Source organism: Sturnus vulgaris, chromosome 11, assembly GCF_052056855.1.
Source record: "Sturnus vulgaris isolate bStuVul1 chromosome 11, bStuVul1.hap1, whole genome shotgun sequence".
Lineage (NCBI taxonomy): Eukaryota > Metazoa > Chordata > Aves > Passeriformes > Sturnidae > Sturnus > Sturnus vulgaris.
Window position 1 is genome coordinate 14198315 of NC_142253.1, and position 23512 is coordinate 14221826.

Genomic DNA, 23512 nt, shown 5'->3' on the forward strand with positions numbered 1-23512 from the left:
AGCCCTCTGTAAAGTTTCTCCCCTGCTCCATGCTCCAATACCACCAAGTACCAGCTCCCAGTCCCATACCGAGTGCTCCAGTATTTTCCTCATGCCCTCAGTATCTTCCCGTGTCCCCAGTAGTGACTCTGAGTGCTCCCAGTGCCTTCAACACCCAGTCCTGGTGCCCAGTGCAGCCCAGTGCACACCAACACCCAGCAGTACCACCCACTGCTGCCACCTCCCCATCCTCCCTGTCCTGTCCCCCAGCACCAGCGACCCAGTGTTCCCCCAGGGGCAGCCCTCTGTGTCCTGGCAGGGCTCAGGAGATTACGTGGTGAGGGCCAGCTCCATCCCCTACAGAGCACACGCAGGCGCCCGCGTCTGTCCCAAAGCCAGTGTTTATTTGGGAGTGCCCCTAGCTGCAGCAGGAGGCGCTGACTCAGCCCTGGTCATCCCTGTGCTTCCCATGTACAACTATTTACAACCCTCCACAGTCACCGGGGTGCCCAAAACACTTCTGGGTGCCACTGTCACCAAGTGCCAGCAGCTGCTCAATGTTTTACACCAGCATGACCCCTTCTCCTTCCCTTCTCCATCCAAAGACCCTGGGGCCAAGTCCCCATTATTGCCTGAATGCCTCAGTCCCACCTCGAGGTCCCATCTCACCCCTCCCAAGCCCCCAGGGAGAAGAGAGAGCCATGTACCCTCACGCCTCCTCCTCAGCTTGCCTGGTGGTCTACAGCTTCCTCAAGAAAGCACTTGCTCCTCCATAACCTTACAGTGGGGAAACTGAGGCATGAAGCTACGATGGTCATGCCCAGCTTGCAGTGGGCAGACCTCGTCTGGCACTGCCTCCCCTGCCTCCTCCTCACCCCTCCCCAGGGCATCCCCTCCCACACCAGGACATCCATCCCCAAGCAGGGTGCCATGCCCCAGCTGTATGGGAGAGTGGCTGTGGTGACCCATGGTCCCTTCACAACAGGATCTGGGGGTCCTTCGCAGGGGGGAAGACAGCAATGGCAGCTGCAGCCACCTCAGGGGTCCCCACTCCTCCCCAGGGGTCCTTACTCCTCCTTGGGCCTGGGAGGTGGGGGTGGCACCACCTCAGTGACTATGTACAGCCTACCAATAAATACCACCTCCCGTGGGAGGGGGAAGCGCATGTGTCTGTGTGTGTGTGTGTGCGTGGATGTGTATATATATATATATATATATTTATTTATAGATATTTTTAATATTAAAAGGGGGGAAAAATAGACCACTGTGCTAGCAAAGTCCCTGATGATGGTTTCATGTATGCCCATAGGTCTCTGGCTGGTGATTCCGGCGGTTTCGAGGCTTCTTCTGGTCCTGCTGCTCCTTGGCTTTGAGGCCAGCCAGCGGCTGCGGGGGGCTGGCGGCCGTGTGCCGCCAGTAGCCCTGGCAGTACTGGTCCAGGAGTCCCATTTCGGGCTGGCTGAGGAGCTGCAGCAGGTCCTGGTAGCGGGGAGTGGGGGCACCTGGCAGGCCAAGGGGGGTCTCCGCCTGGACCAGCACGGCGTGGACGGCGCGGCTGCTGAGGACGCGGAGCTGCACCTTGGTCACTGTGTGCTTGAAGTTGTTCTCGGTGGCGGTGCAGGAGTAGAGGCCGCTGTCGCCGAGCTGCAGGGAGCGCAGCAGCAAGCCCTGCTCCGTGCGCAGCACCCGGCCCTCCACTCGCAGCTAGGGGGGACAGGGATGGACTCAGCTCAGCTCAGCCAGCTGAAGCCTGGCACCCCCAGCACCCCCCGAGCAGTGCCCTGCCCTACCTCTTTCCGCCGGTCACTGTTGTCCTTCTGCAGCAGCCACTTGACGCTGGCCTGGGGCGAGCGGGGCTGGCACTCCAGGAAGGCTGTGCTGCCCTCCACACCATACTGCACGGCCTCCACTGTGTTCTTGTTAGCTGCAGGGGGGTCATGGGCAGCCAGGTCACTCCCAACTCGCTGCACTTCTCCCCTGCCCACTCTATCTCCAAGGGTGGGTATCCATTCATCCATTTATCATCCGTCCCTCTATCCACCCATTCAAATCTGTTCAATCTCCTCCCCAATATATCCATCCATCCATCCATCCATCCATCATCCATCCAATTCACCCATCCATGAACCGACGCATGCCATCTCTGCTTGCTCTCATCCCCAATGTATCCACTCATCCATGTTCATCTCCCTCCCTAACACAACTACCCACTCATCCACCCACCCACCCATTCATCCATGTATCTTCCCATACATATATCCACCCACAAAACCATCAACCCACTAAAGAATCCCTGCGTCCCCAACTCCAGCCCTGCGCCCTCAGCCTCCCCTCCCAGCTGCCCACGCTGCCAGGCTTTGCCCCAGACCCCACTCACCATTGGAGTTGTAGCCGCGGCACTGCCGGATGGGGTTGCCGTGCCGGACATCCTGCCGCCGGCTCCGCCTGTGGGAAGGTGGGAGGTGAGAGGGGGAGCCTGTGGCTGCGGGTGCCTTCCCTGACCCTCTCTCTGGCCCCCCCTGTACCTCTTGGAGGAGGCAGAGTAGCGGGTGCAGGCACTGCCATCCCAGGCACAGTAGGGATCCCGGGCCAGGCAGCAGTCAGCACAGGCTTCTCCGTACACGTCACAGCGGTGCAGGGCCAGGTGGGTCACGCCTACGGCCGAGGACACATACAGCTGTTGCTGTTGGGGACAAAGAGAACAGGGTGAGATACTACCTCATCCCCACTGCATTAGGGCCCCTGTGAACCTCCTGTTCTAGTGCTGTGGTGATGCTGGGCAATGCCACAGCTGGGCCCGGGATGGGATCTGCCCACCCAGGCCCCTGCCACGTGCTATGACTCACCCTCTTGGACGAGATGGTCATCGTCTTGATGGGTGCTGGCACCTGGACAAGAGCAGGAATGAAGAAGATGGAGGGATGACTGCTTGGACTGATGCTACAGCCCTGGAGTGGGCACCCCAGACCCCCCACAGGCAGCTGGAGCAGGCAGAACACACGGGGGGAGATGTGAGTGGGTAGCAGGCACAAGGACCAAAGCCTGGAGTCCCTCCAGAGCTGGCCAAGAGGTGGTTGGTGTCCCAAGGGACTGGCTGGTGTCCCAGGGAGTGACTGGTATCTCAAGGGGCTGGCTGGTGTCCCAAGGGGTTGGTTGGCTGGGTCAAGAACACTCAGCAGAGGATGGAGGACATGCCAGCCCGTACCTTGAACACTTCAATCTCCTCCAGCATGAGCTCCTCTGTCTCCATGTCATCCCGGGGGAGCACAATGACCTTCTGCACGGTGCCCCTATCTGCAAGACACAATAGTGCCCAGGTGCTCAGTGCTACCCCTGGGCACCCATGCCCTCCCTGTCTGTGAAGGGTAACCCTGCTGGGGCTGTGGGAAGGAATGATCCCTCAGGCCCAACCCCATCTCTCAGCTGCTGTGGCAGGCAGCTATGTCTGGGGTGGAGTGTGCCAGCTCAAGTAACCACCTGTGTCTAGAGTGCCACCAGAGTGCCAGAGAGTGCCCAGAGCAGCATGAGGATATGCACCAGGGCAAGAGAAGGTCCAGGATGGATCATGGGGGCTCTGGGATGCACATTAAGATCAGGAGAAGAACTGGCCAGGATCATAGTGACCCCAGGATGGGCACTGAGGTCTGGGAAGGACAGGGCTGGATGTCAGTGCCTCTGGGATGGGCAACTGGGTAGGAAAAGCACAGGGCTGGATGATGACGGGCTTAGCATGGGCAATAGGAAGCACATTGGATGAGTGCTGGGGTCAGGAAAGGATAGGGCTGGATGATGAGGCTCCTGGAACAAGCACCAGGACAGGTGGAGGACCAGGCTGCATGGTAGAATCCCTAGGATGAGCACTACCATGCTGGATCACTGGCTTCAGGGATAGGAGCTGGGCTACGGGAAGGACAAGGCAGGACAGTAGGGTCTGTGGGACGGCATCAGGACAGGAAAAGAACAGTCTGGAGCCTGAAGGAGGGGCAGGGATCTCAGGGGGGCAGGCAGTCTCAGCCCCTCACCCCGCTCTAGCGGTGGAGGGCACCGTGCTCTGGCCAGCCCTGGTGGTGCCCGTGCCCTCCGGGGCCGCGCCGGAGCATGCTGCGTTCCCCGCGGTGCGCGGCGTGGGTACCTGTGCCCAGGAAAAGCACCTCATAGCGCCCGTCTGCCGCGTCCACCTGGTCCACGGCCACGGTGGTGAAGCGGTAGTTGACATTGGTGCGGACCACCAGCGGCTGGCGGTGCGTGGGGTACACAGCGTGGTACATCAGCGGGTGTGAGCGCATGAAGTTGATCACTTCGTCAGGGTAGTCCTTGGTCGACTTCATGGACGGGGTGAAGGTCCCCCCAGGGCACTGTGGCACAAACGTCACCAGTGCTTGGTGAGTTGGTACCCGAGCACAGGTCTGAGGGTGCTGGCTGCCTGGCAGGCATTGGCTCACCTCCCCGTGGTGCCTGGGGGGTACTTACAGTGCCTGGACGGGGGTAGGGCATTTTTCCTGTGTAGGGCATCCACTGGTAGTTGGGTCCCTCCTTGTGGGCAAAGGGCCCGTTGAAGACCATGCGGATGTCAGCCATCGAGTAGACACACACAGCAGAGCCTTTGAAGACCGACCTGGGGGGAACGACCTGCTGCCACCTTTTGTCATGGCATTGCCAGGACAGTCACCCAGCTGAGACCCCCTCCTCTCTTGCACTGTGCCAGGAGGGTCAGCACTCACCCCGAAGCAGAGAACACAGCGTAGATAACAGGATTCTTGGTGTCCTGAGTCTGCTGGATGAAGACGTCCTCTTGGGACAGAAAGATGGAGATATAACCATAGGGAAGGTAGGCAGGCACACCAGGGTACAGGCAGAGCAGTTACCCATGGAAAAGCAAGAGGAAAGGGGAAGCAGGGGTGTCCCCAACTCTGCCCAGGTGCCCCCCAAGCCTGCAGGAGTAGAAAAGGCTCCCATCCCTTTCCTTGCACACTCACGGAGCTCATCGAAGTGCGTTTCAATTCCATCGGGTCCTGGCACAGAGCACACGAGCCGCGCTTTCAGGAAGGTGCTCCACTTGTTCACAAGGCAGCAGTGGCCCCCGTCGTCATTCTGCCACAGTGAGACCCCTGTGCTCAGCCCTGCCTGTCCCTCTGCCCACTTCCCTGCCTGTCCTCTGCTACACCTACCAGGCAGATGCGTCCAATGCGGGAATAGACCCCAGGACTCAGTGGGGAATCAGCTGACTTCTCTCGGAAGAAAAAGTAGAGCTTGTCATCGTTCCTCTCGCTGCTGTCAGGGATGAGCTGGGCACGGACAAAGGCTGGGTCTGGAATGGCACAGCACAGCATGGCACCATCAGCCCAGTGGCACTCCTGCTCCATGCTACAGCAGGATGCTGAGCCCCCCTCTGCTGCAGCATCACCCCACTCTTGGAAAAGCACTGCTGTGATCACAAGGTGAGAGCTACATCTGAGTAACTGGGTGCTTCTAGTGCACCAGGAGAGGCTTGAAGCATCCCAGGGGAATCTGGGAGCATTCCTGAGGTCCACAGGTTGAAGAGATACCTCAGCTCTACAAGCAAGGTGGTGGGAACCAGTCTTCCCCCCAGGAAGGAACCACACAGCGTGGAAGCTTCTCAGGAAGCTTCTCCCTGCCATCCATCAGCCGGTGCCCAGCCAGCGCTGACAGCTCCTCCTCTTCAGGTTACCACCCCGCTGGCTCCCCGGCCCGGCAGGATCATCCCATCTGCTCTGCTCTGTTTATTCAGCTGCTGCCCCGCAGGCAGGGCTGCTCTGGGGCACAATGAATGTTCGGGGTCACTGACTGCAGGCGACACGGTTGACATCTCAGTGGTGCAGAAACCCATGCACTGGAAAAGCCAGCTCCATCTCTCACCAGTCTGCTCGCAGCACCCAGCAAAGCTCCAGGCATGTCTGTCACTGCCCCACACAGCTATTCCTGCTCTTCTGTTTTCCCATCCATCCATCCATCCATCCATCCATCCATCCACTCATGATCAATTCATCCATCATCCATCCATCCATCCATCCATCCATCCACCCATGATCAATTCATCCATCATCCATCCACCCGCCCATGCTGGCTGCTGTCTCTGTTCTGGCAGAAGGATGCAGAACCACATGACAGGTCTCATCTCTAGGGCTGGAGCCAAGAGGTCCCGAGGGCACTTGAGCCAGTGACACCTGAACTCACCATTGAGCCAGCGGGAATTGTACTGGTCTGTCCTCATGGCTGTCTGCTTGCCCATGGTGCGGAAGATGGCTGCGTCTGTGCCCATGAAGTCGATGTAGACGCCAGCATAAAGCTCTTCATCTGCAGAGGGCAGAGGTCAGTCAGGAATCCCCACCTCATCCCATCCACCCATCTTCTTCAACTGCCAGCCTCAGACCTGGCTGGTAGCCACCAGGCAACCAAGAGCCATAGCCTGTGAGCATCCCAGAGAGTTCTGGAGGTTGGCACTGATCTGTAACCACAATCCCCAACTCTGCTGGGCCAGGTGCCTGGCCAGCTGAAGCAGGCAGGGGTGGCGGAGCAGGAACCCTGCTCCTGGTGGGAGCAGTTGTTCCATCCCACCTGTATATTCCTCCTGCCTAGTGCAAGAAGCAATGGCACCAGGAACTCACTTATTAATGCAGAGACGGTGTCTACTTTGGGGTCATAGGAACACTTCCCCTTGCCCGACTCTAGCTTGTCTGGCTCCAGGTAGAAGATATAATCCTGGAGAAGGAAGCAAATAGAGCAGCTGGTTAGACTTTCATCCCTCCATTCATGTGACAGCTCCCAAAGCCCACCAAGAGAGGCAGTCTCCTCCAGGATGGTGCACAGCAGTGAGGACAGATGTGGATGGACCCCACAAGGGGTCTGCAGGTCTCCTGAGAAGCTGAAGCTCCTGTGTGCGACTCCTCCAAAGATGCCGGGTGCTTCTCCATGCCCTCCACCACTTGGAGACTTGACTGAACCATCAGGCTGAAGTGGGGCATCCATGCCCCAGGTCTGGGAAAAAGTCCCGCTTTGCCTCTTCACTCCAGCTGGCTGTGCTGCACATCGCCACTTGCCCAGCAAGGTCACACAGTTCCAGCAGCTTCAGCAAGCAGGGTTTGACCTGCAGCACAGCTTGGCTGCTGGACCCACTGTACCTTTCTCGCCAGGGGCCATTTTCCAGTGCTTTTCTTCACACGGTGAAATGCTGTGTCTGCTCCATGGGATGCCTCCCTACTGTCACTTCTGCTTTCCCTATGGCCATCCCTGACATCATCACACATTCCCAACTAGGAGCAAGATCCACACTGCCTCTGGAGGCATATTCAAAATCCTCTGCTGGCTGGGAGCACATAGGGACAGGCTGGCCCAGCCAGGTCACTCCTCACCCTGGCATAGGGACCACCTTCAGCTGATACAAAGCAGCAGCACAGAGCATCCATGGGGAGCCTGGGCATGGGGGGGACCTTAAGCAACCAAATGGGGCAGATGCCCACCAGTCCTGCGCCCTGGCTTTGGTACATGGGTGATGGACATGGTGTCAGCCACCCTCCATTAAGAGGCCAGCACGGTTCTGGTGGAGCCCTGGCTCCAGGAAGAACAAGGGGGGGGTGAGAGGCTGGGATCTCATCATGGGCATCTCCCACTGGAGGTTTGCTCACACCAGCTCTTCCTGGGGCACCCAAGCCCAGAAGTGGGCACAGCCATGTTTCACCACCTGCATCACTGCACTGCGCAGTCTGTGCCACCATCACCATCACAAATGCTGCCCAATGCTGGCCCACTCCTTAAGTGGGCAAACGCCTCACATGGACAACCTCTCTCTCTCCAGCATAGTCCTGGAACTGCCTGCATCATCTCACCCTCCTGGTCAGGCAACACAGGAGCCATTGTGGTGCTGGAGCTGCTGATCAGCTAACACACCTTGAAACGCACCAGAGCTGCCAGGAAGCATGTGCTGGCAGTCCCCAGGGAGCATCTGCTAGGACACACATCCTCTCCCCAGCAGGGAGAAGGAACTGGGGTGACCTGAGGGGGCTAAAATGGCAATGGTATTTTCCCAGCTAGCGCTGGGGAAATGGCAGCAAGAGCTGCCCACAGTTGGGGAGATGCTCACTCACTGCCAAGCATGACCCTTTGCCCTCAACCACCCGAGGAGCTGGAGGAGGCCCAGGCTGCACTGGGGTGCCCATGTCCCCCATGCTCCCCAGTCCATGCACTGACCCATGTTAGTCCGGAGGGGAGAGGCTCGGGGGTGACACTGTCAGGATGGGCTGCACACTGGGGTGCTCCCAGAAGCCAGGGATGCTGTCACCTCCCTGAGTGCACTTGCCTGCCAGGATGACACAAGCCCCTCTTGGGGCAAGGTGAGCAGCTGCTCAGTAATATTTCTGTAGGCCCTACCCGAACATCTTCTGCACATCACTTCGGCATCCTCCCCTGAATCATCCCAAGCCCTGTGGCTCTGCCGACACATGGTCCCACTTCCCAGGGACACAGAAAGCCTGGAGTCAGGCAAAGTCAGCGGTGGGTGGAGAGCCACCATCCCTGACAGTGTCCCCCACGGGGGGGATCCTACATGGACTAGGAGGAAGGAGTTAGTGAAAGAAGGAAAGCCGACGCCAGGCCGGTGGCCGGGAGATGCTGTGCTGGGAGGGGAGGGGATGGCGGGGGTGCCCACGGCATGGGGTGCCCGGCCCAGGGGTCGGAAGCATGCCAGTGGGATGAAGGAGCCCGCGGCCCTGGTGTGCCCCTGCAGGCAGGTGGGCACGGCTGCGGCGGGCTCCCAGACCGGTTCCCACCTTGCTCTGTGCTGGTCTCGGGCTGAGGGGGCTGGCGGTGGATCTGCTTTCCCGGCCTCCCGGCTGGCTCGACGGAAACCCCTGGGGAAAAGGAGCAGGGCAGAGAGTTAGCACCGGCAGGGGAAGGACCCCCCAGGGCAGGGGTGAGCACGGGACCCAAAGAGCTGGGGTGACGGATGCCCATGGAGCAGCAATGTCCCCCTGGATTCCTTGATGCTCCAGGCTGGGCTGGCCTCCAGCAGGACCTTCTTCAGGATGGATCCTGCTCTCTCCTACAGAACTGAGGGGTCCTAGCATGGGGTTTGAGACAGTGGAGAGATGGCTGCCCATAGCCAGCTAGGCTGGGCTCACATCTGGGGCTCAAAAATAGCACCTGCCACATTGTTCCGCCTGAGTTGATGAGAAATGCCTCAGCACCAAAGCTATTAGCACCATGGGTCACTGGAACACTTCCACACTGCCACTGTCTCTGCTGGACAATTAGTACTGTCCTTAACTGCACCAGCACCCTAGGTCCTCCTCATATGCTGCCACTCCCCTGTTCAGTCCCAATCCAATCCCAATTTTGAACAGTCTGAGCAGCATCCACCTCTCTCAGTGGCCATGCCAGGCTTGGGGGCTCTGAGGCAGATGCCCATCCTTCAAATCCAGCGCCGTGATCCTCCCTCGGTTTGGGCTGGTGACTCCCTCTCCAACCTCAGGAGAAGACACAGCCTGGGACCTTGCCACTCCAGTGTGGAGGGGACAGACACCTCACAGGGCTTGGGACCCCTGGGATACTCATGCTGCCACTTGCAGAGACTGGCTCCCTCCCAAGGCTGTCCTGAAAAGGCTCTTCTGTCTGGAGGACACACATCCTGCCTGGCAGCATGCAGCTTTAATGCCACCCTCTCACTGCATATTGTGGTCCTTGGAGATGGGTGACATCCATCCAGTGTGGAGCTCAGCAGCCTGGCAGCAAGTGGGAAGCTGGGTTGACATGTCCTTAGTCCCAGTGGAGATCCAGCAGTGGCTGCAGTCAGCAGGGTGGGAGGGCACGTTGTGTGGAAGCTGCCATCAGAATACAGCCAAGTTCCAGCGTGAAGAGAAGTCCTTGGTCTGTAGAGATGGCTTGGCCCCGCTCAGCAGCACAACACCGTTAGCCACAGTCACCCCCAGTCTGCCCTTGCCCACAGCCTTCAGCCCCCAACCTCCCCACCAGCCAGCAGAGCTGAGCAAGCACCCACCCCACTGCAGTGCCCTGGTGGATGTGCCAGCACCACTGTGCCAGACACCAGCTCAGCACCCCCATCCCTCCCGCCCCTCACCTGGGCTTTGCGCCCGCGGTTGACAAAGGCACAGATGGGGTTGTAGGCGCCAGTGCCACACACGTAGAGGTGAGTCCGGTTCCAGGGCTGGATCAGGCGGATGAAGTTGCCACACTCCCCCTGGGAAGCAGAACAAAACACATCAACCCAAGCACGGGGGCCATGGATTGCGGTGGGGCCATGTTGGTGTGGGCATGGCATGAAACAGGATGACATGTGGCATGGGACAGCATGGACCAGGGGTTGGCATGGGCCACGAGCTGGCAAGCTGGAGGGCCCACCCCTGGCTGGTAGGAGGAAGCAGCATGGGGAGCTTGGCCTTCTACTTGCCCAGAAAGCTCTCCAGGACCTGCCTGGCTGGAACAGAATGGGTGACAGGACACTGCAACACCGTGGAGCACCACCCCATCTCAACATAACTGTACATGCTAGGGGATGGTTTTTCCAGAGTAGGATACAGGGATATGAATCCCCCTTCAGTGCCAGGCACCAGGCCCTCTTCACTACCACAAGGGGGTTCATGGTGATTACTCACATTGCTGTTCTTGCCTGACAGGATGCACTCCTCGATCCTCTGCTGGGATGCAGGCCAATGGATCTATGGAAACATCAACCTATGGAGACCAAGACTCCCACCTGACACCACCACTTCCCCACCAGCACCAGTTATTCCCACTGAGCTCTTGCCCTGGCATCCAGAAGGTGCCCAAAGTGCCCAGTTACCACCTGCTCGCCCCTGCCCTGTGCTGGCAGCTTACGATGAGGGGCTCGCGGTTGATGTCGTGGAGGTCCAGCGAGAGCACGTAGTCCTTGCTGCCCACATACATGCGGTCGTGGTCCTCGTCCTTCAGCAGGATGCGGTAGTCACTGGAGTTGAGGAGGAAGTTGAAGAAGTGTGCTGTGCCTGTTGCCTTCAGCTCTACAGGGGGAAAGGGGAAGATGTAAGTACCCCAGGGACCTCTGTCTTTGCCAGTGTCATCCCTGAGTCCAAGCCTGGGCCCAGCTGGAGGACATCCCATGAGAAGAGGTGCCCACTTTCCACTCCATGAGCACCATGATACTGCCACCTCTACGCAGGACAAGGGACAATGACAGAGGTGCTCATGGCCAGCTGGGACAAACAAGAGTGGCCAGAAGAGAATTCATCAGAACTTGGGCTCAGGAGATCCATCACCCCACAGGAGGGAGGTTGCCATTGAGATGGGGCAGAAGGCCGGGCCTCTCTGCCACCCCAGCCTAGACATCACAGCTCACAAAATTTCCAGCATCATCCTCCTCCTGTACTGTGACCCCATGTTCCAGTCAAGCCTCTGGCTCCTAGGATGTGAGAGCTGGGACCCCAAGGAACCAGCTCCAGGGGAGATGATGAGCCTCTCACCCACCCCCCGCACACCCCATCCCCCCTTGGAAAGTTATTTTTAGCTTAAGTGTGGGAGCAAGGAGTGAAAGAGGATAATGAGGGTCATGAATATTCACAAGTGCAGTAAGGCAGCCAGATGGAAGGCAGAAGTGCTGCAGATGATGTGGGCCAGTGCCAAGAACCACGCGGCAGGGGCCAGGGCATGAGTAAGACAGAGCACCCTGCCCCAACAGGATACAATCTGTCCTGGAGGCCACCTCTTTGGAGATGCCACTCTTTGGACGTGCCACTCCCCTTGAAGATGTCACCCCTTTTGGCTACCACCTCAGATGCCACCTCCATGGGATGCCATCTGCCCGGGATGCCACCCCTCTGGATACCACTCCAAGCCATCAGAGTCCATCCCCATGGGACATCATCTTCCCCATATGCTTCCTTTCGGAGGTACTGCCCTCTTAGGATGCCGTCAACAGCCATTGGCTGCCACCTCTACGTGATGCCATCAGCCTCTGAAGCCAGCTCCTTTGGAGACGCCACTCTTTTAAAACGCGTCACCCTCTTTGGATGCCAGAACCAACAATCAGATGCCACCAAGAGCCATCGGGTGCCACGACCATGATACACTGATCCAATGAGCACCTTCCCCCTGTGGAGTTTGTCCCTCCGTGCAGAGGGGTGCCCTGTGCAGGCACTGGGAGCAGCTCTGGGGACCTCCCTTCCTGAAAGGAGCAGAGCAGGGTCCGGCAAGTCAGTGTCAGGAAGCATCACACGGCTTCCAGGCAGCATGGGCAGGGCTCCAGCAGCCAGCTTCCATTCAGGCCAAGTGCCTGCAGATCTCCCTGACCTCCCAGTTGCACGAGGGACTGTAATGTCCCATGGGTATCCCCAGGGTACCCCCGCTGTCCCAGGGCTGGCAGCGGTGCTCCCCAGCCCCACAATGGGGCACCTGTGCAGATGCTGGACCCACTCAGCCGTGGCAGTGAGGTCAGTGCACACACACAGTGTGGGAACTCTTTGGAGAAACAGCGTCATGGGATGTGCCATTAACCTTTTCCAGCCTGGGAACCTGCCTCTCTGCCAGGGCTGGACAGAAAGGACGAGCACAATGGGCATGTGCAGGAGCTGGAATTTGGGCTGCAGGCAGGGGGACCATGGCAGAGGTGCAGTGGAACAGTGCCAAGGATGGGGGGCCAGGGAGCCGCTCACCCACCCACCCACAGCAGGCTCCTCCTCCTGCCTGGCCCATCTGGGCTCCAGATGCTCCCTGTTGCTGGCTCACACGCCACCCATGGCGTCCCCAGCCTGTCGTGCAGCGGTCCCTGACTGTGCCATGGTACACAGGGGCTGGTCCCTGCCTGTCCTATGTCCTGAAGCTGCCCCACTGGCCCATACTCCGTGTGTGTACAGGTGTGCCCCACACACTGTGTGTGTGCTGGTGCCTCCCTCAGCACGATGCTGGTGTTGGTGGGACCAGAGCTCAGGAGCCAGGAAAGGGCAGGGCAGCTCTGGCACTGAGTGACACAGGCAGAGCAGAAGAGCTCGTCCTCAGCTGCCAATGATGGAACTGTACACCCAGGCTTCCCAGCCAGGACAGAGACACCTGGAACAGGCAGAGACAGGGATGGCAATTAAACTGGACAGGAACTCCCATGCCAGGATAGCCCCTCATCTGTCATCCCTGCCCAGCCTGGGGACACCACCACCAACAGCCCTGGTATCCTGGAGCACCAAGACACTCAGTGGTGGAGGATTCAATGTCAGTGACAGGCCCGAATATCCCACATCCATTAGGATGGGCGTCTCCAGGGCTTGGAAGGGGACAGGGCCAGTAGCACAAAGGGCCTGAGCCCCCAGTTGGGGGCTCCATTCAGCCCCCCACGGGCCACTGATCAGAGGGGGCACTCCCAGAGCAGGGCGGTGATGGACCCGCTGCCCCGTAACGCCCTCTGCAAAGACAATGGCAGGGCGGGCAAGACCCTGTCACAACCTCTGACCTCCCAAATCTTCATCGCACTGCCTAATCCCCAGTGTCACTGTGCCCCCCAACCTGCCCCCAGCAGCCGTGGCGTGTCCCTGGGAATGGGATGGGGTAGGGGAAGTGGCTGGAAAACTGGTTCATTAGCCGATGCGCCCCAACGAGCACATTCCCTCCTGCTTCTCCATCGCCAATCCCGGCACCGGCAGAGCTTCCCCGGCTGGCCGGGAGCCTAATCCTGTTTTAATTGCCGAGCACCGGAGCCAGGAGCCGCTGGGCATCACAGCCAGGGTGGCCTCCCCGGGGACCGTCCCAACATTCCGCGGAGCCCCCACCGAGCCCCCCCGGGACTCTCCTGCCCGCAATCGTGTTGTGTCCTCGGGCGCTGAGCTGTAATTACCCTGTGCCCTCGAGTGATGCCGGCGGCCAGGAGCCCGAGGGCTGGCAACGAGGCGCGATGCGCTGCTCTGCCCGCGGCACCACCGCCCCACTGCATGCTCTGCAAAGCCAAATTCCCCCTGCAAGGCCAATCTCGGGCTGTATTCCCAGCTCCGGCAGCTGTCCACCATTGCTGGCTGTCACTACTGGCCCCCATCGGGCAGGGGGTCCCTATCCATCACCCCCTGGCACGGAGACCAGTGCTGATCTCCAAAGCAAAAGGCAGATTTTGGAGGTTCTCGATAAACCGAGCACGCCGAAGGACTCCTCACTCCACCCCAGCCCTCCAAATCCTCCCGACCCCCCCAAACATCACAAGGGCACCAGCATGAAGAGTTAACACCATTACGACCCGAACGGGTCACCTCCCCAGGTGCACCATCACTGCATTCCCCAAAACCAATTACAGGCGCTCTCACCTAATTAGATTCTAATTATGGGCTTGTAGCGCATTCAACATAATTAGCATGTAAATTACACGGCGTGTTTATATTCAATAACCGCACTCCCGCCCCCCTACCCCCCCGGCTGGCGGAGCCAGCGCCTTTCGGGAGCCCTTTCTTTGCATGGGGAAGAATGAATTCACTTTAAATGCCGATGGAGAAGCCCAGCACTGATCCCAAGGGAGCCTGGCACAGCAGGGATAAATCCCATCTCCATCCTGCAGCGTTTTATCCCACAAATTTAGAAGCGTGCCCCAAATTTTGATTATGTTCCCTACTATTTTTTTTTCCCTACTTGAAATTTGAGATGCAGTTTTTTGGGTACGCGTCAGAGGGGCAGGATGGGGAGCGCTGCCAGGAGAGGGATAGGGGACTGGATGTGTCCCCTCTCGTGGTTAAAGCATTTGTTGTTATTGGGGCTGATCAAAGAGCTGGGTGGGTCGTCCGATGAAAGCAGAATTGCTTATTTGTTTGAGCGTCACTCCGCTACCCCTTGATGGGTTATTTATGATGTAATTAAGCTAATTACATGTAATAAGAGAGTTTCCGTGGCCCCCAGCCAAGCTCTTTTCCCATTTAACCGATTCACAGGTGGGAGGAAACCGAAGCTGCCTTGCAGGGGCTTGGGAGATGAAATGACTCCTGTTCCCGCTTGCTGCCTTCCACCCCCGATCATCTCCAGCCCCCCTGGAGCATCGCCCCGTGCCGGCAGAGGACAGGTGCTGCAGCCTCCCGGTCAAATCCCTCGGGATGAAAGAGGGGCCGACCGGGTGCTCCCCGCAGCCACCGCAGCCCGGCCGGCTGGACGCAAGCCAAAAAACAAATTTAAAAAAAAAATTAAGGAAAATCCACGGTTTTTTTTCAGCGGAAACCGCTGATTCATCCCCAGGCCAGCCTGCGCAAAGTGCCAGTGTATGGATGCGCCCCAACGAGCGGTGCTGGCAGGGGGGAACCCGTTCCCACCGAGCACCACTCTGCAGTGGTGACCAGGGTCTTGGCTGGGTAGGGGGATGCTCCACAGCATGAAGACTCCTTCAGGAAAGAGCATGACTTCAGAAAAAAAAAAGACTTTAATCACCCCAAAAGCAAAGTGCTGAGCTGAGGTGCCCCAACCCACTGCTCTCTGGGCTTTTTTGTTTAATGTTTGGACATAATTTCTTTCCGCAGGCCCTGAGGGCAGGGCACGGTGCCGGGTGGAAACTGCGGCTGCTGCAGGCCTTTCGCTCTGTGCCCAAGCGGCACGGGAGTGGGGACAACACCCATGCCAGGACCCCGGGAAGGGCCATGCTGTTCCATAAGGACCCATTGTTAATTTGAAGGATAACTAGCTTATTAGATATAGGCTTGGGGGGGGGAGGGGGGGCTGAAATCGCACAAGGTTTTTTGGGGGGGAGGGTTTAAGGAGCTTATGGAGCTTTGCAGCCGGAGCCAGGGAGCTCAGCCCCAGCAGCAGCCGGTCCCAGCGGGTGGAGGGGCCCTGCCGCAGCCCCCCACTGTCCCAGCCAGGGAAATCCTCTTAGGGGTCACAGGGTTCAGTCCCATGTCCTCGCCCCTTAGGGCACAGGGGAAAGGGGACTGTGGCATCCCCATGACCTTTACGGGGTCTGAGGAGCAGCATGGGGCACTCCCGCCAGGGTGGGGACCAGCAATGCCAGTATTCCCAGCACATTCCCAGCACTGGCTGTCCCTGAGCCCTTGGCCCTGCTCGCACCGCCCTGTTTATCCTATCCTGCTGTCGCCAAGCAGTGCCCACAGCTGCAGCAGCTTAGGAGGGCGCCTGGGTGGCCCCCAGGACATGGTCCCCTGTCCGGGCTCCTCTCCAGCCATCTGCCACCCCCTGGCCCGGATCAAGCGTACCGGTATCTCCTGGCCACCGGCAGAGATGCCAGCAGGGTGGGAGGGGAAATTGAGGCACGAGGCAGGCAGGAGCGAGGCCATGCAGGAGGCTGGCAGTAAAGCCAAGAGGAGACTCCGCGCTCAATCCATTCTTTTTAAAGTAACCTTTTTCCCCTGCAGGAAGTGCCCTGCCTCTCACCCCACCCCTCCCCGCCAGGGCTGCCCCCGGCTGGAGCTCAGCCACAGCTTTTCCGAGAGGTGCCAGCAGGGCTGCTCCCCTCGCTGGGGGAGCGGCTCCCGTTTGGAAACCCCACGGAGTGCCCTGACCTCGAGGGCTTCCCGCTCTGATGCGGGGCGAGAGCCCACCCTTCCTTCCCGCACGCTTTTCCCACGCTGGACAGGGAGCAGGACACGGAGGAATGAATCACCATCATCATCATCACCTCCTGCATCCTCGTGGGGAATGGGCCAGCCTCTCTGGTGCCCGAGCCCCCGGCCCGGAGGAAAGCCCAGAGCAGAGGAGGCCGCAGGATGTGTACAGCAGTGTGGGGAGTGAGTGAATTGTTAGCACGGAGATGATTAAAAATATCCACCCTATTTCTGGCCAGCACTGGGCTGGGATCTGGGAAGAGCTGTTGGCAAAAGGGAGCTGTGCCGGAGCCGCTCCCAGCACTGTTCTTTCCATGCTGGTCACCTTCCTCCTGCCGGCACACGGACAGGAAAGCCTTGAGAGGAGGACAGACGTAAAGAGACCACAGGGGTGACGGGACGGGGGGGGAGGAGTGACCCTGGCCAGCCCATCACCCTGCACCAGGACAGAGGAGCTCAGTTCCCACCCCTTTCCTATCACTTCAGTATTTTACAGATGTATTTTTTTTAATGCACTCAGAGACGCCGGGGCTCCGTGGAGGATGACGCAGGCCCCGGGGAGCTGCGACAAACCTCTGGTGTGCGATAACAAGCAAAAGCAAACAAACCCAGAGACGCTCCCGCAGCTGGCAGGGCTCCAGGCAGCAAAGCCGTCCAGGCAAGGCGCCGGGGCACACACTTGGGGACATGGCAGCTCCTTCCCCAGCACCCTGGCCACAAGGTCACCTCGATCCCACCCTGGCACTGGGATGCTTTAGCCAGAGGGATGCTGTGGGAGAGGCCCGCACCCCAACCCCAGCAGCTGTGACTGCACAAATGGCCGCCGGGTCCCCTATGGCACCACAGCCATCCCTGACAACAGAGCCCAGCCAAACTCATCACACCAATGTCCCCAAGCCCAGACCCACCACACCCAACCCCACTGTCTGCAGCTGCACTGGGTGATTTGGGGCCGGGCATTTGGATATCATCCCTGCCCCTCTGGGCAAGAGAAGGGGCTCGACCATCCACAAAGCACCACTGTCATCTCATATCTCATGGTTCTGTGGCTGCATGCAGATGATCAACTCAGGAAGCTGCTCACCAGCAATTTGGTGTGTGGCTTCCAGCCGGCCCTCGAGGAAGACCCTGGGAAAATTCTCCAGCACTGATTGCCTTGTCAGAGTAAAGGCAGGAAAGAGGAGAGTGGCACCCCTTCCCAACCCCGATGTGCTTGGGTCCACCGCACCGCTGGCATTTCTTCTCCATGTGCCAGTGAAAATCAGCCCTTCTCCCACCACAAATCCCCCCGCTAGGCAGCCAGGGCAGGGAGAACCCTGCCAGACCACCTCAGGCAGGAGGGAGAACGACTGGAGATCCTGAGCACAGCCAGCAACCATTGCTCGAACCAGCTAGGGCCAAAAAAAACCAACCCCAAGCCAGCCCCTAACCTGTGGCATAGCAAGCTAAACCATGCCTATCTGGAATTAATCTCACTCCTGGAGCACACCGTGGCAGTGGGCACATGGTCCAGCTGAGACTTTGCTGGACCTTCCCCTCCCCACGTCTGTGAGGAAAAGGTGTTTTAAGCCAAGGTGGGGAAGCATCTGTACAGCAGCTAAAGTGCCTCAGCAGCCCCCAAAACCCTCCAAAAACGCTATTTGGAGAGGAAAGTGGCGCCTGCCTCTGGGGAGGAACTTGCTCACTGCTTTCCAGCCTGGACTTGTCCCCAGACTCTTCATACCAGCCATTTTTTCTGTCAAGACCAGCCTGTAACACCCATGGCTATTGCTGCTTCACCGCGTTTGCTGTCAGCCCCCCAGCCCGGCTCTGCCGTGCTCACCATCAGTTCTGCCACCACATCTTGGGCTTGCAGGTGCAGTAGGTGACCAGAGAGCAAAGGCACAGTGGGACAGCAAAGGAGGGGCACAGGCAGCACAGCCACAGCTCTCCCACGGACCCCAAGGGAAGGCAGACATGAGACTCCTCGCGTCTGTCACCTCCTGACACACATCCAAGCAGGCAAGCTCCCAGCAGGAACAATTCCGTTCCGCTCCTCAAGGTTTACAGCCCTGGGACCTGCCTCAGCCCCAGCCTGCCCTGCTCAGCAACCTCAAAACAGCAGCTCAAGACAAACCCCTCCATCGATGTGCACCCCAAAGTTGACCCAGGGGTCTCACCACAGCTCCTAGAGTAACTGGGTGGGCTACGCAGCCCCGGTACGAAAGGGTTAAGCCCCTTCCCCCCACCCAGCACCCTCCCCTCCCGCTTCTCCCGGCTCCCTGCCAGCTCCCAGGCGTTAATACCAGCTGGGGGGGGTCGGGGTGGCGTCAAGCTGCTGTCTGGAATCGGGGTACTGCCAGGGGGGCCTCCTGCACCTCAGCACCCAGCTTTGCCAGATGGAGGGAGCCACCCACCCACCACAGGGAGTGTACTGGGGGAACTAGGCAGGCTACCAGCCCCCCAAGACTGCGTGTGCTGGTGCGGACTGGGAGCTCAGTCACACCTGGATATGGATCCCCATGGAGATTTCTGAGGGTGCAGATTGCCGATGTCCCCCAAGCAAGGAGGGGGATGAGAAGGAGCCCGTACTGGGGGTGCCCGTGCTTTCCTCCATCTTGGGGTCCCACCCTCCCCACCACTCCAACAACCAGACTCTTACCTTTGAAGGAGAGCTGAACCCTGGGGGTAGCGAAGCCGTGGTCCTTGGGATGGGCAGCCCGCCAGCCCAGAGTCAGCAGGGTGGCCCAGAGGAGGACACCGACCACGGGCATGGTGGGCACACACCTGGGCACCGAGATCGAGGGGAGCCTGGGGGAGCCGAGCCTGCCAAGGAGGGCACACGTGGGAGGGATGTCAGTTCACTGGGGGGGTACAAGCCCCACATCCTGCTCTCCATTGCCCGCTGGCACGCAGCGGCCTCTGGGCAGGACTGGAAGCCAGCCCCGGGAGGCTGAACTCTGCTCTGCAGACTGGGGGGTGGGGGGCACAAACTGGGGGGCCACAGCCTCACCTCTCTGGTGAGAACATAGGGCGAGGCAAGCGTGCTGAGAGCCGCTGCAGCACCCTCCTCCACCCCATCTGGCGAGCCTTCGCCAGGTGAGGAGCATCCCTCCATCCCTCCTCAAACCCCCCCTCAGCTGCTGCGTCTGAAGCCCCCCCACTGGGCTGGCTCCCGCTGCCCCACCAGCCAAAGGGGTCCTGCTCCCAGCCCTTGCCTCTCCACCTCTCCTCCCAGCCCCCAGCAAAGCCACAGCAAACAGAGCTGGGATCAAATCTTTCCAACATGAAGGAAATCTGGACTTCATTATTCCAAGAACGTACAAAAAAAAAAAAAAAAAAAAAAAGGATTTTTTTTTTCATAAATAAAAGAGGAAGAAAAAGAAGAGGGAAAAAAAAAAAAGCCCTGCCTGTGTGCCAGGCAGCTGGACTCCCTGGGGCTCCGGCACTGAGCGGAGTCCGCCAAGCTGCCTCCAGCAAGCCACACACGCATCCCGGCATGGCACGGTGCACAGTGGCCCCCCGTGCACCCCACTGCCCATCCTGGACCACCATCCCCTGGGTCAAGCCCCCCTCCCGAGGCAGCACCCTCCTGGGGGTCTCCAGGGCACTTCAGGCAGGATTTGGGAGGAGGCCTGCGGTGGGAAGCCCCTCGTGTCCCCAGGGAGCTACATGGCTGGGTGGGATGCACTGTGCCACGGCACCCGGGTGGGCTCAGGCATGTGGGGAGTGTCCAGCCAGCCCAGCCAAAGGGGGTCAGCTCTGTGGGAATACGGGTCCCCACCGTGACACCCCCATGAAGCTATGCCCTCCAGGGCTTTGCAGGCTGCCACCACATAGCCGCACAGGGGACAGGCACACCCAAAAAAGCTGGACGGATGGCTGGGAACCCTTTGGGGCACCCCAGAGAGAGATGCTGAGCTGCAAAGGGGGCAATCCCGTACCCCTCCGGATGGTCTGGCTGGCCTCTCTCTCCACAGCACCCACATGGCCAGCCCCAGCCCCGAGCAGGACAAGGGCAGCTGCACTGTCACCAGCACCAGGGCAAGACCCCGAGTGTGGTGGCACCGCTGTTCCCTTGGGCTGCGTATTTTTTTTTCTCCTTCTTGCCTTTAGGGTCAGTAAATATTTCAGTTTACTCCTCTGCCCCTGAGCACACCCAGCTCTGCTCCATTGTACTGGTATTCGGTCCCTTTTCAGGCTGCCTTCCCCCTTCTCCTACCCATTCCCAGGCTCTGCCCTTCCCATCAGCGCCAGGCCGGGACAGCCTGCACCCCCAATTCCTCCACCAGCCAAAACTCCAGTTGGTTGCAGTTAAATAACTCCCCCCTCCATCCAAACCTCCCCCCTCTCCCCGGCAGCTTTAGGAAATAATTCTGGCAAATCCTACTATTGCATTTGGATGGAGCGGCGTACGCGTCAGAGACTGGGAGCGAGATGGCAAACAAAGGAAAAGAGGGAGAGGAGGGGAGCGCAGCAAGCGCAGGGCGAGGAGAGGGGAAAAGGGCCGGCGGTGAGTGGGGGGTACCCACACCCGGCTGGGAAAGGCAAATTCCAAGGAAGCAAAAAGGGAAACGGGCCACTGGAGTGCACCTTGGCCAGGAAATCTCCATTTCCAGGGTCATCTGTACTCCGGGGAAACTGAGAACTCCAGGGGAGAGCGGCCACATTCCTGCCCTCCAGCCCCCAGGCTGTCTGGGTTTGGAGGGGTTTTTTAGCAATTAAAGTTTGGCCATTGCTTGTGCTGCCGCAGGAAGATCAAAATCCCACTCGGCTTTATCCCCCCTTCCCCAGGCTGGTCAACCCAGCGCCGCCGAGCCCAAGCAATTAGAGAAAGATTTTCTCGTCTGGAACAGGGGCTCCTTTTGGGACTCGAAACCCCAAAAAGGGCTGAGAGTATGTCTCGGGAGTACCCCGGGGGGACGCGGGGATAGGGCTGCTCGCACGCCTGCTCCCCGTGGCCTCCGGAGAGAGCAGGAAATATTTTGGGAGGGAAAAGCAATAGAGGCAGGATAGGCAGCGGGAGGGAAACCTGGCCCACCTCCGGCCACGGCGCGCGATGCCATCAGTGGGAAGCGGGGAAAAATAGGGATAAAAAAACCCCATAACATAATACAATAACGCTGAATGTCCAGCGCGGCCCCGCGCACCCGGGAAATAACTTTGCACAACTTTGCGCTCTGGTACGCCTGGCCTGTCCCCAGGGAGCGCCGGCTGTCCCCTGCGCCCCTCGCCCGGGCGTGCTCCGCGCAGCCCCAGCCCGCCGGGGTGCGGGGTCCTGCCGGGGCTCGCCGTCCCACCGGGGCTTGCCGTCCCACCGGGGCGGGCTCCGGCAGCCTGCTCCAGGGTGCCGGGCGTTCTCCGGCGCGTGTGTGTCCCCCGGCACCCCCTCCCTGGGCACCCGCTCGCCGCCGAGCCCTGTCGCAACCCCCATGCCCCGGGAGCTCCCTACCAGCCCCCGTCCTCTGCGACAGTCCCTCCGCCCCGAACGGGACCGGGGCGCGCCCGCCCAGCCGCGGATCTCGGGAGCGGAGGGACCGACTGGGTCCCCCCACCTCGGTATAACCCCGCTGTGAGGCGGCGAACGGGGGTCCCCGGCGGACCCCGCGCCGCCGCCAGCTCGGGGATGGGGTCCCAGCACCGCACCGCCGGCACCAGCCCAAGCCCCACCTGCCCGCTTCACCGGCAACTTGCGGAGGGGGGAGACCCACACGCGCGAGTTCCGAGCGGCGGAAAGTTTTCCCGGGGCGCCCCCCGCGCCGGGCATCCGCTCCGCCGCCCGCCGCCGCTCTTACCTCCGCGGGGGTCCCGGCGGCGGAGGGGCGCTGAGGAGGGCGGCGGGGCTCAGCGCCGCGCCGGGGTCCCGCGGCCCCCCGCCATCTCTCGGCCGTGACTGCCGCCGCGGCCCCGGCCCGTGAGCGCCGGGCGGGGCGGGGCAGGCACCGGGCGGGGCCCGGCGCCCACTGGGCCCCGTTGCGGGCCCGCCGCGGGGGGCGTCGTTTGCATAGACGCGCCCCCGGCCACGCCCAGCGCCCCGGGCCGCAGGTTCGAGCCCCGGCGCCGCCCCCGCCGCTCACCTCCTGCTCCGGCCCTTTGTTGCGGGGTGCAGGCGGTGCCCCCGCCGCGCCGTGCCAGCCCGCCGGTGGCTCGCCGCACCTCCGCAGCCCACCACCGTGCCGCCGGTCCCGGGAAGGAGGCGGATAAATAAGTGCCGTCCCTCCTTTGTCTGCCGCGGCGGGGGGCGGCCCGGGGCGGCGGGGTCTGCGGGGAGCCGAGCCCCGGCGAGTCGGCGGCTTTGTGAGAGCTCCGGCTCCGCTGAGAAACTGAAGCAGTCTCCCAGACACGACATCTCCCAGTGCTGGGAGTGAGGCGCCGTCCCTGGCCCCACCTTGCTCGTTCTGCCGCCCCCACCCCGGCTACCTCCGCTGGTGACTCCTGGCCTCCAGCCCAGGGCAGAGAGGTGACCCCTGTCTGCTCTGGTTGCACAGCATCCCGCAGCCCTGGGGCCTGCTGGCACCTGGGTGATCCCAGATCAGTACCTGTGCTCTGGCATCCAGGATCTGGTTCCTGAGTATCCCTTCCTGGGACCATTCTCCCCCTGCACCGGGTGATCCCTGCCCAGCACGGTCCCCCCCCCCACACCCAAGGCAATGACTGGCAGGTGCTATGCAGCTGAGCTCCGTAGCTCTGCTCTGGTCCTTCCTACCTTGGAGTCCCCCAGATGCCAGGCACATGTCTCAGTTCCTCTGCTCTGTTTCTGCCAAGCTGGTGGCCTCTGCCAGGGCCTCCTCACCCAGATATGGGTACAGCCCTCTGCAAGCATCACAGAGCTTGGCCCCATGCCCCCAGTCCCAACAGGACCTCCCCTCCTGGCCTTAGAGGTCCCATCCAGAGGCCTGTAGCCTCTCTTTCTGCTTACCTGCTCCCAAATGGGGTAATGAGGCGTTAAGGATGCTGAAAAACCACAACAGTGGGTGCTGGAGTGGAAGGTGCCCTGATCTAAGCCCCATCATTTCCTCTGAGCCAGGCTTCTTGGATAGGAG

At 60.3% G+C, this 23512-nt stretch overlaps 1 protein-coding gene across 2 annotated transcripts; it reads right to left on the bottom strand.

Moving 5' to 3' along the window:
• Positions 1-1196: 1196 nt before the first annotated feature.
• SEMA3F (semaphorin 3F) lies at positions 1197-22421 on the bottom strand. 2 transcript variants are annotated; one of them, XM_088171186.1, is made up of 19 exons: positions 22265-22421; positions 19132-19295; positions 10828-10988; positions 10605-10667; positions 10070-10189; positions 8763-8843; positions 6606-6699; positions 6175-6294; positions 5148-5287; positions 4956-5070; positions 4701-4770; positions 4450-4594; positions 4112-4334; positions 3185-3273; positions 2826-2867; positions 2505-2662; positions 2357-2424; positions 1770-1903; positions 1197-1683 (listed from the first exon to the last, which is right to left on the bottom strand). In XM_088171186.1, the coding sequence occupies exons 2-19, from the start codon at positions 19241-19243 to the stop codon at positions 1273-1275; spliced, it is 2346 nt and encodes a 781-aa protein (XP_088027312.1). In that variant the 5' UTR covers positions 19244-19295; positions 22265-22421; the 3' UTR covers positions 1197-1272. The 2 variants fall into 2 exon arrangements, with proteins under 2 accessions (XP_088027312.1, XP_014725106.1); XM_014869620.2 differs by lacking the exon at positions 8763-8843 and having other exon boundaries at positions 22265-22398.
• Between the last annotated feature and the right edge of the window lie 1091 nt (positions 22422-23512).

Coding starts and splice junctions, on each gene's coding strand:
- SEMA3F (XM_088171186.1), bottom strand. CDS start 19,243: ATGCCCGTGGTCGGTGTCCTCCTCTGGGCCACCCTGCTGACTCTGGGC. Junction 10,668..10,827: donor TCAACCGCGAGCCCCTCATC/GTAAGCTGCCAG, acceptor ATGTTTCCATAG/ATCCATTGGCCTGCATCCCA. Junction 1,684..1,769: donor ACAGTGACCGGCGGAAAGAG/GTAGGGCAGGGC, acceptor TGTCCCCCCTAG/CTGCGAGTGGAGGGCCGGGT.